General features: G+C 40.9%; 1 protein-coding gene across 2 annotated transcripts in view; it reads right to left on the bottom strand.

Moving 5' to 3' along the window:
* rsu1 (Ras suppressor protein 1) overlaps positions 1-16,405 on the bottom strand; it is a 328,064-nt gene that overhangs the window by 282,380 nt on the left and 29,279 nt on the right. For both annotated transcript variants that reach the window (XM_039754275.1, XM_039754276.1), the window contains exon 3: positions 15,022-15,072. In XM_039754275.1, coding sequence (XP_039610209.1) covers positions 15,022-15,072 — 51 coding nt within the window. The remainder of the gene's footprint in view (positions 1-15,021; positions 15,073-16,405) is intronic.

The following is a 16,405-nucleotide window of genomic DNA, read 5'->3' as shown; positions in this document are numbered from 1 at the left end:
TTATCCCTGACCTGTCTGGTGTGTTCTTTGGACTTCATGGTGTTGTTGCTCCCAAAATTCTCTTAGACAACCTCTAAGGCCATCACAGAGCAGCTGTATTTGTACTGACATTGGATTACACACAGGTGCACTCTATTTAGTCATTAGCACTCATCAGGCAAGGTCTATGGGCAACTGACTGCACTCAGACCAAAGGCGGCTGAAGAATTACGCACAACCCACTTTGAAGTTATTTATTTGTAAAAAAACGTTTGGAATCATGAATGATTTTCATTCCACTTCTCACGTGTACACCACTTTGTATTGGTCTTTCACGTGGATATATATCGTGATATATATATATATGTCTCAACCGAGGCTACTACTCTAACCAGAATCAGAAAGGGAGAAGACATTTTCATTCCACATGTAAGTATACCTGTGATTTCCAAAGAACTCCCTTTTGCATTCAAACGACATCAATTTCTAGTATGTCTTGCATTTGCAGTGTCCATCAATAAAGCATAAGGACAATTACTTAAAGTGACTGGAGGAGTTTACCTCAAAGAATCATGCTTTTCACACGGCCAGCTATACTTTGCCTGATCCAGAGTAGGACCAAGAAAGAATTTATACGTTCTTGTTCCTAATGGCGAAACCAAAAACTTTGTGTATGATAAGGCATGCTAAATGATTTGTAGCAACTATAATTCATTATTCATTAATAATGGCAGTTTGACTTTTGAACAATATTCAAATAATAAATTAATTGCCGAATAATAAATGGAAATGGTTTCACTTTTTATCAACCTGAGTGACAGCCGGGCATCCCCAAATGTTTGTAGAAAAACAGAAGCATCAGAGTATTCCTCAACCATTACTACCCTTCCTCTATTCTGTTTGGTTTTTCTTCTCGCTATCTGGATGTGACACTTGATGCCACTGCTCTACTTGCCAGGCTACTCTCCTGCATATGGAAAGTCATCTCGCATAAAGGAGAATTATAATCATTGGACAGCAATATTCTCTCATCAGATTGGACAGCCAGCAAAGACTCCATGAAAGAAAACCCAGGAGCAGGTAGGTGGCCAGTTGGCCAAGGTCTCAAGGACTGGGACTATTTATGATTTTCTCTTTTACAATTTTAATCTCCTCCGTTGTCATAGTTTATTAATTCATTCACAAATATGCTTGGTTTTAATTTATGTTTAATCAGTTTCTATCTTTTTCGTTGTGTGTTTTAACAAATCTGCATTTTTATGTGTACCAGTTCTGTATTTAATGATTAGAATCATCTAAAATTGTTCACAGTATTCCACGTCTGCATTCTGTGAAAAATAACTTGTTTTGTATTGTATTATATTGTAACTGAGAACTATTTACAACTACTGTATAACATCCTCGCTGTTCTGGTGGTAAAGGAAGCCCTACAACAATACAAGCTGACCAAAACTGAGCTCATGCAGTTTCCACAATGCAGAAATGGCACGGATGGTGTCATGAAAACGCAACACTAACAATGTCACCGCCACAGTAAACGAAATATCACCAGGTTTCCTGTCATCCCATCATTTGCCTTGACAATCAACAGATCTTGGGGATGTTTGTTGACTCATGTGAGACTTTATCATTGTGATGACACCTCGCCTCTTGGGAAATTGCAGGTGGTTCTAATGAGAAACAGAAACCATGAAAAGTTGCAGCCACACAATGTACAGAGGAAGCTGGCAATGTTTTACCTGACCACTGAACTTTTACCAAAAATACTGAGATCAAAGGAATCCTGATCAATAGAAAAAGTTATTCAAATAAAAAAAAAAAACTCGTCGTTTTACAGTAATTTTACTGGTTTATTCTTCTAAATAGCAGGTTGTCACCAGAATAGCAGCAGCTTTTTTATGGATATTAGAAGCATTGATTACAAATCTCACATAGTTTAATTACAGTGAAACTTTACTATTAGCATCTAAAGTGAGTTTTGCCCTAATCAAAAAAAACAATTTAAAAAAAAAATCACAAACTAAGAGGACCTGATCAACAAAGAGCAGACATTCAAATTTTATATTACCAAAACAAATACTTTCCAAACCTCCAATTCAGTATGATTTTCATGGCCAGGATATCAAGGACAGGCGAGGAAGGCCCTTAGCAGAGTAACACACCCAAATTTTTGCCTAATGGAAAGCATGGACGTCCAACTCTTGTTTCACAAGTACAGGGACTGAATGGCGTGCAGGAACAACTGAGGGAACGGATATTTTTGAAACACCTTGCATGAGATACAATGCGATACACTGTAATAAGAATTTTCCCAGTTAATGATATGTAGATAAGATACAAATGAAATCATCAGAGGCCTCCTAGCCATCTCCGAAATACTTCATACTTAAAATGTTTCAGGCACCAAAATATTTATTTTAAATACATATTACCCGTTTATGATCTATCTATCTTTATAATCTACCATATAAAGAACACATACCACTGGAAAAAACGTATAATTAGTAAACACACAAAATATGAAGTTGGTACCTTGAACCAAACTGTATTCACTAAGATATCCAAAATGCCATGTTATCGTAGCTATAAAGAGAATTGTTCTTTTAAAGCATATGAATGATAATAATAATAATAATAATTATTAATACTATAAAAATCTAAAGGTAATCTTTAAATCCACAAACTTTGCAACGTATTAGTAACTATTTTTTAGAAGTACATAGCTGTGAGAGTTTGTACTTGCCAATACAAATAATGGCAGCTGATGTTGGCAGAGCTCTGCTCCTCTGTTCTACCTACCCACCCTTGCTAGACTTATTTGGAGGCCGTTATCAGCGGCTGCAATCATTTTATAAACTAGCAAACCTTCAAGTAGATGATACAAAACAGTGGCTCCTTTGTCTTTGCCACAGTTGCATATATACCTGATATGCACAGAACATAGCTTCATCAATGGCAGCCTGCTCCATGGGAGAAATAAAACCATTGACTATTTGTTCATGAATTCACGGATACATTTTAATAATTGCTTTACACAGGTCTTTGATTATAAGTACTGCTGTGATATGAAATTTTGCATACAAGTTGATAAATATTTTTATGTCTTTATTTGTAACTTAGGCAAAGCAATGTAATATTAGTATTTTGCTAGTGAGAAGCACTCATGTTTAGCCAACTCGAGACTAAGTCAGGATCGTGCATTTTACAACAGGGTTGGTGGAACTGCCTAAAACAAGTTTGGCAAATGTTTCTTTGCAAGGCTCTCTCAATCAACCCCCACAGGAAAGCCAGACTGTCCAGCTGGCAAGCTTCACCTTAACACGTGGTTTTGGGTGGTGGCAGATGTGAAGGTATTCTCTGCCCCATTGGTCTGAAGTATGGCTGTTTGGAATTGGCTTGTATCAGAAGCCTTTGAGTATCATGACGTCCTATTGGCTGTAGAGGTTGGACAGAAAATCTATAAATTTGCTTGCTTTACCCCTTTCTCTCTCTCTTACCAAATGATGAAGGAACATCTCACACACCAGGAACTGAAAAGGACAACATTGTGAAGAGCACAGCTCGGCAGCCATATTGAGACAGGCATGCAGCCTATTCTGAAGAAAGCTGAATGAGCACAAATGAGGGCTTAACTAGAGACATTTTAAGTAACTAACAAGTCTGTGTGCCACCTGAAACTGCACCTCACCATTTATCAGGCTGTATGGTTGCCAATTTTCAAATGTAATTTGCTTATCATTATTATGTATGAATATCATCAATAATACATTATTTAAAATGTAACTCCTGCTTGTTGTTTTACTACACCTAATTACCTGAGGTTATAAATGTAGAAGGGAAGGTTGGCAGAAGTCATATGGTACAATATCTTAGAAACAGTGGTAAGTCTGTGAGATTTGAGGCATTCTGACAAAGGCTACATGTTAATAATACAAAAGGGGAAAGTAGAGCAATTGAGAAGCAGGACTTTGCGTTTATCTTTGCAGTAAAACATGGCGTGCTTGATACCTTAGTAAATATAGTTTGGTCTGTTGTGAGACATGCCCGAACACCACCAGACAGACAGCGCATCTTTATAAAAAGGCACATTTTATTTTCCTTCAAAATACACAGTCCCGCACAGTACACTAGGTTCCTTGCCCCAATCAGCTTTCCTTCACGGGCTTTTCCCACTCTTTCTGTCCCTGGACCGCCTTTCCTCTCTCCACAGGAGCTTCATCCCGCTCCCACTCCCGACTCTAGCTCACAGACTGTAGGAAGGCGGGCCCTTTTATTCTCACCCGGATGTGCTCCAGGTGATCCCTCTGATGACACATCCTGATGTGGCGGAGAGCATTCTGAAGCAGTCCGGGCGTCCCTGGAGGGATCCTCCTCCATCTTCCCGGGTGTGGCGGAAGTGAATCAGTCCTGGGTCCTCTGAGGCTCAGGGCGCCCCCTGGCGGTGGCTACGGGTCCCAATAGGCGTAAGCCTCCTTGTTCTTCCCCTTTGGTCCTCCTCTGATCCAGGGCGGTTGCCCCCTCGTGGTCCGGAGGACATACATGCCACCTCCCGGTCCTTCCAGGCATCCCGGCCGGGTTGCAGCCCCGGCGACTCGCCACAACCTTCATATTTTTATACCTTCAGTTGTATTTTATTTTATGTCAGATTTTGTAATACACTGATAATATGCATTTGAAATATAGGCATGAAATCATTTTTTCCATTTTAATGCCTCAAAAATCAGAAAGGTTGATTTCTTTCAGACAGGCACCTACACTACTGGTCAAAACGTTTAGAACACCTCAGTTTTTTCAGTTTTTATGGAAATGTATGCAGTTTAATATCTTAATGTTGCATAAAATCATGGCATAGAACAACTAAATAAAAAGAGTCCAGGAATTACCACATGTACAAACTTTTCTTCAAATTCATCAAAGTAGTCTGCAACTTTTACCGTTATAACAGCCAAACTGTGGTCACTCTTGTGATTCTGAATGCCAGTCACTCTGTGCAAGGCACCAGTTCTGGATCCAGAAAAAGAACCCCAGACCACCACACGTCCTCCACCATGTTTGACCGCTGATGTCACACACTGAGGAACCATCACCAACTCGATTTGCATGATGAGCCGAAGATTTCAAACTTTGATTCATCGGTCCATCAGACTTTCTGCCAGTCTGAAATAGTCCACAGGTGGTATTTCAAGGCTCTATTTTGTACTTTCAGTAATGACTTTCTTATTACCACTCACCCTGTCAAACCTGCAGCACAAAGTCTCCCCTTCCCAGTAGAAACTGATACTTGCTTTTTCTGACCTGCACAGTTAAGCTGTGCTTGAAGCTCTTGTGCTGTGAAGCACCTGTAATCACAAAAGCTGGTGACCCCCAGAAACTTCTCTTCTGACTGGGCTGTGACTTTGGCTCTGCCAGATCTTTTCCTATCGAGTTTCCGATTGCCTTATGATTGTGTAAAACACCACTGGACTCTAAATGAAAGGCCTACACTTCTAAGGGTAATACTGTTCTGTCTCATTTCATTTGTAAATTGCAATTTTCTTGCCATTATCACTGGAATTTCAAACTTTCTACATTGCAATATTGTCCAAGCAGTACTTCAAAGGATGCAGTAACACAGACTGTTTCAGCTCTGCTTTAAGAGACACAGAGGATTTTAAGTAATCAACAGAATTTGGGGCACCTGTGCAAATTGTTTGCTTCAACTTGCAAGGTTCAACTTTCTTTAATTGTAAAGAAACATCTGAAGGGTGTACAGTGGGAGAAATAAGCATTTGATCCCCTGCTGAATTTGTAAGTTTGCTCACTTACAAAGAAATGAACAGTCACTAATTGTTATGGTAGTTTCGTTTTACTGTTGAGGCATATAATAACAAACAAAAATCCAGAAAAAACACATTACATAAAAGTTATAAATTGATTTGCATGTCATTGAGAGAAACAAGTATTCAATCCCTTACAACCCAACCCAACCCACAGATTGGCTGTGTGCCACAATCGATCAATCACTTACAGATACTCCTGATCTCAACTCATGATGTGTCTAAACCTACCCTGTCCACAGAATCAGTTTCTTCCATTCCAATCTCTCCACCACCATGGGCAAGACCAAAGAGCGGTCAAAGGGTGTCAGGGACAAAACCTGCACAAAGCTGGAATGGGCTACAAAACCAACAGCAAGACGCTTTATGAGAAGGTGACAACTGTTGGTGTGATAATTCGGAAATGTAAGAAATATAAAATGACCATCAATTGCCCTCGGTTTGGAGCTCCATGCAAGATCTTGCCTCATGGGGTGAGGATGATCATGAGAAAGGTGAGGAATCAGCCCAAAACTACACGGGAGGAGCTTGTTAAGAGTCTGAAGGCAGTTGGGACCACTGTCACCAAGAACACACTACGCCGTAATGGACTGAAATCTTGCAGCGCCCACAAGGTCCTCCTGCTCAAGATGGCACATATGGCAAACTTAAGACGGGCCTGTAAATGTGCCTTTCACCATTTTAGGTCATTCATTGCATTTCAATTAATTAAATTTGAAAACAAAATGGAAAAATCGAAGTATTCTAAAACTTTTCACCAGTAGTGTAGTTACAAAAAAAAGAACTACAACATTAGTAATACCTATCACAAACTGAAACCTCTGATGTTGTTTGGTGTAGACATATAAAGGGCCATAAGTTGCTCTACAGCATAAAATACATATTTGATATAATTTTCAGTAAGCCATAAATTGGTGAAAATGCAATGAAGGGCCGGCTATTTTAGAAGTTAAAGACATGTAATAATGAACAATATCTGAAAAATTCACACATCTAACATTAACAGTGCAAACGTAACAACCTATGGAACATTGACCTTGTTTAGTAGCACTTGCTTTTCAGTAAAATTAGGGTCCCGCCCCCTTATCACAGAAACTAATTACCATACAACCCTAAGATTTTCAACACTAGTTATTGGGTCCAACGACATTATCTTCAGTAAGTATGAAGCAAATCAGAGCTGGTCAGTCAGGAGCACTTCTTAAAATGTGTTGCTCTGACACAGATTGCATCTAAATATCAAAAACAAAGTTCAAGTTCAAGGTCAAGTTTACGGTCATGAGTGCACAGCAGAACAGAATTCTCACTTGCCTTTCTCCCACGTATTATTGACACTGCTGTAATGCAAACAAGGCCAAAGAGTTGGGTCTACAGTTCCACTTGTTGTATGGAATTAACTTTGACGTTTCAACACTGGATTGATTCCTCATTCCAGTCTCCTGGCATAAGCTTTCTCAGAAAGTTGAAATAATTAGATCATACCTTCTTGTCAAATATTAGGACTATTACGTCTAGCTCTGCCAGATCTCTTCCTATCGAGTTTCTTCCAGTTGCCTTAGGATTGTGTAGGACACCACTGTACTCATTGACACTTTTGCAATTTCTCTAAAGGAAAGGCCTACACTTCTAACATCTGTCCTTATTCTCCACAAAACGTTGAATGGCGATGCTAACCAAAGCGCTCACAAAATAAGCAAAGTGCTTTCAGTATTTCAGGTTGCGTCTCATATTTAGCCTTAATTCTATGAACTTAACGGCACAGTGACCTCAGTAACAAAAATGGGATCGACCTTAGGCAATTCTTCCGACAGCCATCCTAAAGAAAGAGAATATCTATCAGGTTTACTAGCCCCTTCAAAAGGCTCAGAGTCCACATCTTGAGGATATTCTCTATTTAGGTTAATGTTTCTCTACTTGAGAAGAAGCCTGTTTGAATATCTCCTTACCCTGCCAATGGTAAGGAACGTCTCTGAGATCAACAAAAAGGTCACTATCCATGGCCTCACTAAACTCTTCCCACAAACATTCTGCTGAATTTTTAGTGTATGAGTAACTCTTGGTCAGAACTTCCTGTTAACACTTCATGAAGGTATTTTTTAAGCTTTCCTTACCAGTGATGGTTATCAATGGGTTGCCAGCATTGATCTCTCTGATAACGTAAAAGTCTGTTACACAACAATATCAAACAAATGGATAAAACCATCTGAAGTGGGTTTCTACCACAAAGAGCCTCATGAACTCTCCTACATATCCTGTCAATGTCTTCTTCTTCTTCTGGCTGCTCCCGTTAGGGGTCGCCACAGCAGATCATCTTCTTCCATATCTTTCTGTCCTCCTCATCTTGTTCTGTCACACCCGTCACCTGCATGTCCTCCCTCACCACACCCATAAACCTTCTCTTGGGCCTTCCTCTTTTCCACCTTCCCTGGCATCCCTATCCTTAGCATCTTTCTCCCAATATACTCAGCATCTCTCCTCTGCACATGTAGAAACCAACGCAATCTCACCTCTCTGACTTTGTCTCCCAACCATCCAAGCTGACCCTCTAAGGTACTCATTTCTAATCCTATCCATCCTCGTCACACCCAATGCAAATCTTAGCATCTTTAACTCTGCCACCTTCAGCTCTGTCTCCTACTTTCTGGTCAGTACCACCGTCTCCAACCCATGCAACATAGCTGGTCTCACTACCGTCCTTTAGACCTTCCCTGTCACTCTTGCTGACACCCATCTGTCACAAATCACTCCTGACACTCTTCTCCACACATTCCACCCTGCATGCACTCTTTTTCACTTCTCTTCCACACTCCTCCATTACTCTGTACTGTTGATCCCAAGTATTTGACCTGCTCCAACTTCGCCAACTCTACTCCCTACATCCTCACCACTCCACTGACCTCCCTCTCATTCACACACATGTATTCTGCCTTGGTGGTCCTACTGACCTTCATTCCTCTTCTTTGATATCTCCACCTCTCCAGGGTCTCCTCAACCTGCTTCCTACTATCACTTCAGATCACAATGTCATCAGCAAACATCACAGACTCCTATCTAATCTCATCTTTCAGCCTGTCCATCACCATTGCATATAAGAAAGGGCTCAGAGCCGATCCCTGATGTAATCCCACCTCCGTCACTCCTACCGCAGACCTCACCACGGTCGCTCTTCCTTTGTACATATCCTGTACAACTCTTACGTACGTACGTGCCACTCCCGACTTCCTCACACAATACCACAGCTCGTCAAAGTCACCCTGTCCTATGCTTTCTCCAGGTCCACAAAGATGCAATGCAACTCCTTCTGGGCCTTCTCTCTGCTTCTCCATCATCACCCTCAGAGCAAACATCACATCTGTGGTGCTCTTTCTTGGCATGAAACCATCCTGCTGCTCACTAATCATCACCTCACTTCTTAACTGAGTTTCCACTACTCTTTCCCATAACTTCATGCTGTGGCTCATCAATTTTATCCCCCTGTAGTTACTACAGTCCTGCAAATCCCCCTTATTCTTAAATTCTAAATGTAAGCAAGTAATCCAAAAAGCACCATGCATGCTCAAAATGATTCATTTAAGAGCTGAGGCATATACCAGCAAAAAATTAACACAAGAATACATTTCTAAAGTGAGTAAGTACTTACTTGTGAGCTTGTTGTGACTAAGAACCAGCTGAGTGATGTTTGAAAGAGTGACTGAAAAACAAAAAGGGAAATATTTCCAATGAGCAAAGATGAGCAGACAAATTTAAAAAAAAAAAAAAAATCTTAGATCTACGGAAATATTTATTTTACAATATATTTTATGTTGTAATCTCTTAATACACCGATAAAACGTAAAAGGATGGACACTGGCATAAGGTAATGTGAAACAAAATTACCCGGTGCCTTTTGGGTAATTTACCTTAAACAAGTTATGACCTAAATTGTTCAAAACTGCCATACAATTTTTATTAAAAAAAAACAAAAAAAAAACACAACTCTTCCTCCTCTGAGGCAGGGGTGTCCAACTCTGATCCTGGAGGGCCGCTATGACTGCAGATTTTCATTCATTCTAAGCATTTCTTAACAAGTGATCATTTTTTTCTGCTAATTAACTTATTTTAGTTTAATTTAATCGACTTACTATTTTAAGACTCACACCTCTGGTTTCCTTTTTCCATAATTAGCCACCAAAAGGTAATGAGATACAAAATGAGCCAACGCGTGACTAGCTAGACTGTGTCAATTGTGCAATTTCGGCAAATAAAGGCTAAGTAAGGCTGATCTGCTCTGGTCTGATCTGTTTTTAGAAAAAGAAAATCTTTTGGAAATGTCTGTGGTGTCAGAATGAGAGCAGCAAAAAGCCATGAAATTGAATGATGGGTTTAATTAATGTGGGAGAAATATTTGAACCCTTGTTTGGTGTGCACCCAGAAAGAGATGAAGGTGCAGAGTCTAAAGGTTGAACTAGACTCCAGAAACTGACTGATGGGTCCGTTTGTAACAAAGTGCTTAGTATGAGTTTTAAGTCACATACAGTGGTGTAAAAAACTATTTGCCCCCTTCCTGATTTCTTATTCTTTTGCATGTTTGTCACACAAAATGTTTCTGATCATCAAACACATTTAACCATTAGTCAAATATAACACAAGTAAACACAAAATGCAGCTTTTAAATGATGGTTTTTATTATTTAGGGAGAAAAAAAAATCCAAACCTACATGGCCCTGTGTGAAAAAGGAATTGCCCCCTGAACCTAATAACTGGTTGGGCCACCCTTAGCAGCAATAACTGCAATCAAGCTGCGATAACTTGCAATGAGTCTTTTACAGCGCTCTGGAGGAATTTTGGCCCACTCATCTTTGCAGAATTGTTGTAATTCGGCTTTATTTGAGGGTTTTCTAGCATGAACCGCCTTTTTAAGGTCATGCCATAGCATCTCAATTGGATTCAGGTCAGGACTTTGACTAGGCCACTCCAAAGTCTTCATTTTGTTTTTCTTCAGCCATTCAGAGGTGGATTTGCTGGTGTGTTTTGGGTCATTGTCCTGTTGCAGCACCCAAGATCGCTTCAGCTTGAGTTGACGAACAGATGGCCGGACATTCTCCTTCAGGATTTTTTGGTAGACAGTAGAATTCATGGTTCCATCTATCACAGCAAGCCTTCCAGGTCCTGAAGCAGCAAAACAACCCCAGACCATCACACTACCACCACCATATTTTACTGTTGGTATGATGTTCTTTTTCTGAAATGCTGTGTTCCTTTTACGCCAGATGTAACGGACATTTGCCTTCCAAAAGTTCAACTTTTGTCTCATCAGTCCACAAGGTATTTTCCCAAAAGTCTTGGCAATCATTGAGATGTTTCTTAGCAAATTGAGACGAGCCCTAATGTTCTTTTGCTTAACAGTGGTTTGCGCCTTGGAAATCTGCCATGCAGGCCGCTTTTGCCCAGTCTCTTTCTTATGGTGGAGTCGTGAACACTGACCTTAATTGAGGCAAGTGAGGCCTGCAGTTCTTTAGACGTTGTCCTGGGGTCTTTGTGACCTCTCGGATGAGTCGCCTCTGCGCTTGGGGTCATTTTGGTCGGCCGGCCACTCCTGGGAAGGTTCACCACTGTTCCATGTTTTTGCCATTTGTGGATAATGGCTCTCACTGTGGTTCGCTGGAGTCCCAAAGCTTTAGAAATGGCTTTATAACCTTTACCAGACTGATAGATCTCAATGACTTCTGTTCTCATTTGTTCCTGAATTTCTTTGGATCTTGGCATGATGTCTAGCTTTTGAGGTGCTTTTGGTCTACTTCTCTGTGTCAGGCAGCTCCTATTGAAGTGATTTCTTGATTGAAACAGGTGTGGCAGTAATCAGGAAATTGAACTCAGGTGTGATACACCACAGGTAGGTTCTTTTTGAACAAGGGGCAATTACTTTTTCACACAGGGCCATGTAGGTTTGGATTTTTTCTCCCTAAATAATAAAAACCATCATTTAAAAACTGCATTTTGTGTTTACTTGTGTTATATTTGACTAATGGTTAAATGTGTTTGATGATCAGAAACATTTTGTGTGACAAACATGCAAAAGAATAAGAAATCAGGAAGGGGGCAAATAGTTTTTCACACCACTGTATACATGGGTCAGTGGAGCTGATGGGCTGCCAGCCAGTAAGTAAGTTTAGTGGATGTGGTCACTCCAGACCATACTAGGTAATTCTGTTTTGCTGTATTCTGATAGCAACAAAATGTAAATGGTAAAGGTCTTTGCTGATAAAATATATTTTTGGAACTATTGTGTAATTGATAAGGTGTATACAGGAACACAGTATTAGTTCCTCTTTGTAACACTTACACGCTGCCAGCTTGGTGTGCATGTTTGTGAGAAGTGCTGCCTCTAGCATGCAAGACTTAGAGAAAAATTAAGAAGACTGGTTGATGCTTCCTCTTGCTTGTGTTCATTACCTTCAAATTGTACGAAAGAAAGGGGGTCACATGAGGCTGGGGGAGAAGTGGGGAGTGATGGTCATTTCTTCCACATGAATAGCAATAATCAGCTTTTAAATAATAAACTGGCTGGAGTTAAGCTGGTAGATGTCTGTTCTTCTTTTGATTCACTTCATATTTCATTTTTGTTTTGTTCACATTTAAGCAAGATAGAAAGAATTCAGAGGACAGAACACTAAAAATCAAGTCAATTAAAATAAAAAGGAAAAAAAGTTCATTAGCAGCCAAAACTGGCAACTGATTAAGAAAGTGGCAGGAAGAAAAAAACAACCCCCCTTCAGGGCAGTTGGAATTTAAAAAAGGAAAAAAAAAAATCAAGTGGGTTTCTACCACAAAGAGCCTCATGAACTCTCCTACATATCCTGTCTAAATGTCTTCTTCTTCTTCTGGCTGCTCCCGTTAGGTCGCCACAGCAGATCATCTTGTTCCATATCTTTCTGTCTTCGTCATCTTGCTCTGTCACATCCATCACCTGCATGTCCTCTCTCACCACATCCATAAACCTCCTCTTAGGTCTTCTTCTTTTCCTCTTACCTTTCAGCTCTATCCTTAGCATCCTTCTCCCAATATACCCCTCATCTCTCCTCTGGACATGTCCAAACCAACGCAATCTTGCCTCTCTGACTTTGTCTCCCAACCATCCAAGCTGACCCTCTAATGTACTCATTTCTAATCCTATCCATCCTCGTCACACCCAATGCAAATCTTAGCATCTTTAACTCTGCCACCTTCAGCTCCGTCTCCTACTTTCTGGTCAGTGCCACCGTCTCCAACCCATGCAACATAGCTGGTCTCTGTGGTATAGTGGGTCCACAGCTTGTTTAGCAAAGGCCATTTTAAATAAATCAACGCCTCGTGGCTTAGCGAGGCGTTGGTCCATAACAAGCAGCGGCGATCTGTGGTGTGGGCGTTTCTCATCGAGTGCACAGGTGAGGAACTGCCCACATCCGTGATTGCTCCGTGGCTAATTTGTTACAGCTGCTATAGCCCCTCGCATTATAAAAAGAAGCGACTTGGTTAGGGGAAGAAAAGAACGAAAGAAAAGAGAATGAAAGAGGACGGAGGTTACTGGGAGCGAATGAGGAAGCAGGGCGGTGTGAGAGAGACACACGAAGCGTGTGGGTGAGCGAACGAGCGCTCGTGGGCAGCTGCATGGAAACCTGGGTGTTAGGCCTACACCCAGGAGTTGAAGTAGAAGTCGCTCCCGCTGAGCGATCATGTAGCAGGAGTGACCAGGGGATGGCGACGAGCGCAGAAGGCCGGAAAGGCAGCGGAAGTTGAGAGGCTTGGTGGTGAAGTCCCCAACGTGAGCGACCTGGCCGTGGTGGAAATCAAGTCTCGAACTGGGATGAGTGCCAGACCGGCGAAGGATCGGGAGGTCTCCAGTCTCGTTTGAATGTGTAATGGGAAAAGGGCGGCTGCAGAGAGAGTCTGCCTGCTCGAAGCCCAAGTGGGATAAGCAGGTGAGACGCTAGCACAGAAGAAGCACCGGACTTGTTGTTGTTGATTTTAAAGACTGCTTCCAAAGAAACATTTTAACCTGTGGTTTTAAGGATTGTTTTTTCTATTTATTGATTTTACCTCCACGTTCCTTTTTATGGATTATTTATTGAATTTTTGAAGCACTGCACTTTATGAACACTTTGTTTTGTTTTGATTGTCTTTTAAATAAAAGCACTTTTGCACTTTTACCATCCCCTTGCTTACTTGTTGCCTCCACTGACTAGCTCACTCGGTAACATTATCGACGGTGTTGGGTTCAAAGGCTTCCAAATAGCAATGGGAGTGTGGAGCCAGAACCCACATCGTCAGTCTCACTACCGTCCTGTAGACCTTCCCTTTCACTCTTGCTGACACCCGTCTGTCACAAATCACTCCCGACACTCTTCTCCACCCTGCATGCACTCTTTTCACTTCTCTTCCACACTCCTCCATTATTCTGTACTGTTGATCCCAAGTATTTAAACTCCTCCACCTTCGCCAACTCTACTCCCTGCATCCTCACCATTCCACTGACCTTCCTCTCATTCACACACATTTATTCTGTCTTGGTGGTCCTACTGACCTTCAGTCCTCTTCTCTCATATCTCCACCTCTCCAGGGTCTCCTCAACCTACTTCCTACTATCACTTCAGATCACAATGTCATCAGCAAACACCACAGACTCCTATCTAATCTCATCTTTCAACCTGTCCATCACCATTGCATATAAGAAAGGGCTCAGAGCCGATCCCTGATGTAATCCCACCTCCGTCACTCCTACCGCAGACCTCACCACGGTCGCTCTTCCTTTGTACATATCCTGTACAACTCTTACGTCTCTGCCACTCCCAACTTCCTCACATGATACCACAGCTCCTCTCAGTCACCCTGTCATTTGCTTTCTCCATGTCCACAAAGATGCAATGCAACTCTTTCAGACCTTCTCTCTACTTCTCCATCATCATCCTCAGAGCAAACATCACATCTGTGGTGCTCTTTCTTGGCATGACACCATCCTGCTGCTTGCTAATCATCACCGCACTTCTTAACCGATCTTCCACTACTCTTTCCCATAACTTCATGCTGTGGCTCATCGATTTTATCCCCTGTAGTTACTGCAGTCCTGCAAATCCCCTTATTCTTAAATTCTAAATGTAAGCAAGTAATCCAAAAAGCACCATGCATGCTCAAAATGATTCATTTAAGAGCTGAGGCATATACCAGCAAAAAGGAACACAAGAATACATTTCTAAAGTGAGTAAGTACTTACTTGTGAGCTTGTTGTGACTAAGAACCAGCTGAGTGATGTTTGAAAGAGTGACTGAAAAACAAAAGGAAAATATTTCCAATGAGCAAAGATGAGCAGACAAATTTCCAAAAAAATCTTAGATCTACGGAAATATTTATTTTACAATATACTTTTAAGTTGTAATCTCTTAATACACGATAAAACGTAAAAGGATGGACACTGGCATAAGGCAATGTGAAACAAAATTACCCGTGCCTTTTGGGTAATTTACCTTAAACAAGTTATGACCTAAATTGTTTAAAACTGCCATCCAATTTTATTAAAAAAAAACACAACTCTTCCTCCTCTGAAGCAGGGGTGTCCAACTCTGATCCTGGAGGGCGCTATGACTGCAGATTTTCATTCATTCTAAGCATTTCTTAACAAGTGATCATTTTTTTCTGCTAATTAACTTATTTTGGTTTAATTTAATCGACTTACTATTTTAAGACTCACACCTCTGGTTTCCTTTTTCCATAATTAGCCACCAAAAGGTAATGAGATACAAAATGAGCCAACGCGTGACTAGCTAGACTGTGTCCATTGTGCAATTTTGGCAAATAAAGGCTGAGTAAGGCTGATCTGCTCTGGTCTGATCTGTTTTAGAAAAAGAAAATCTTTTGGAAATGTCTGTGGTGTCAGAATGAGAGCAGCAAAAAGCCATGAAATTGAATGATGGGTTTAATTAATGTGGGAGAAAATTTTGAACCCTGGTTTGGTGTGCACCCAGCAAGAGATGAAGGTTCAGAAGCTAAAGGTTGAACTAGACTCCAGAAACTGACTGATGGGTCCGTTTGTAACAAAGTGCTTAGTATGAGTTTTAAGTCACATACAGTATACATGGGTCAGTGGAGCTGATGGGCTGCCAGTAAGTTTAGTGGATGTGGTCACTCCAGACCATACTACGTAATTCCGTTTTGCTGTATTCTGATAGCAACAAAATGTAAATGGTAAAGGTCTTTGCTGATAAAATATATTTTTGGAACTATTGTGTAATTGATAAGGTGTATACAGGAACACAGTATTAGTTCCTCTTTGTAACACTTACACGCTGCCAGCTTGGTGTGCATGTTTGTGAGAAGTGCTGCCTCTAGCATGCAAGACTTAGAGAAAAATTAAGAAGACTGGTTGATGCTTCCTCTTGCTTGTGTTCATTACCTTCAAATTGTACGAAAGAAAGGGGGTCACATGAGGCTGGGGGAGAAGTGGGGAGTGATGGTCATTTCTTCCACATGAATAGCAATAATCAGCTTTTAAATAATAAACTGGCTGGAGTTAAGCTGGTAGATGTCTGTTCTTCTTTTGATTCACTTCATATTTCATTTTTGTTTTGTTCACATTTAAGCAAGATAGAAAGAATTCAGAG

This window comes from Polypterus senegalus, chromosome 5 (assembly GCF_016835505.1).
Source record: "Polypterus senegalus isolate Bchr_013 chromosome 5, ASM1683550v1, whole genome shotgun sequence".
Taxonomy (NCBI): domain Eukaryota; kingdom Metazoa; phylum Chordata; class Cladistia; order Polypteriformes; family Polypteridae; genus Polypterus; species Polypterus senegalus.
Note: the sequence above shows the minus strand (reverse complement) of the source record. Positions and strands in the feature narration are given on the sequence as shown.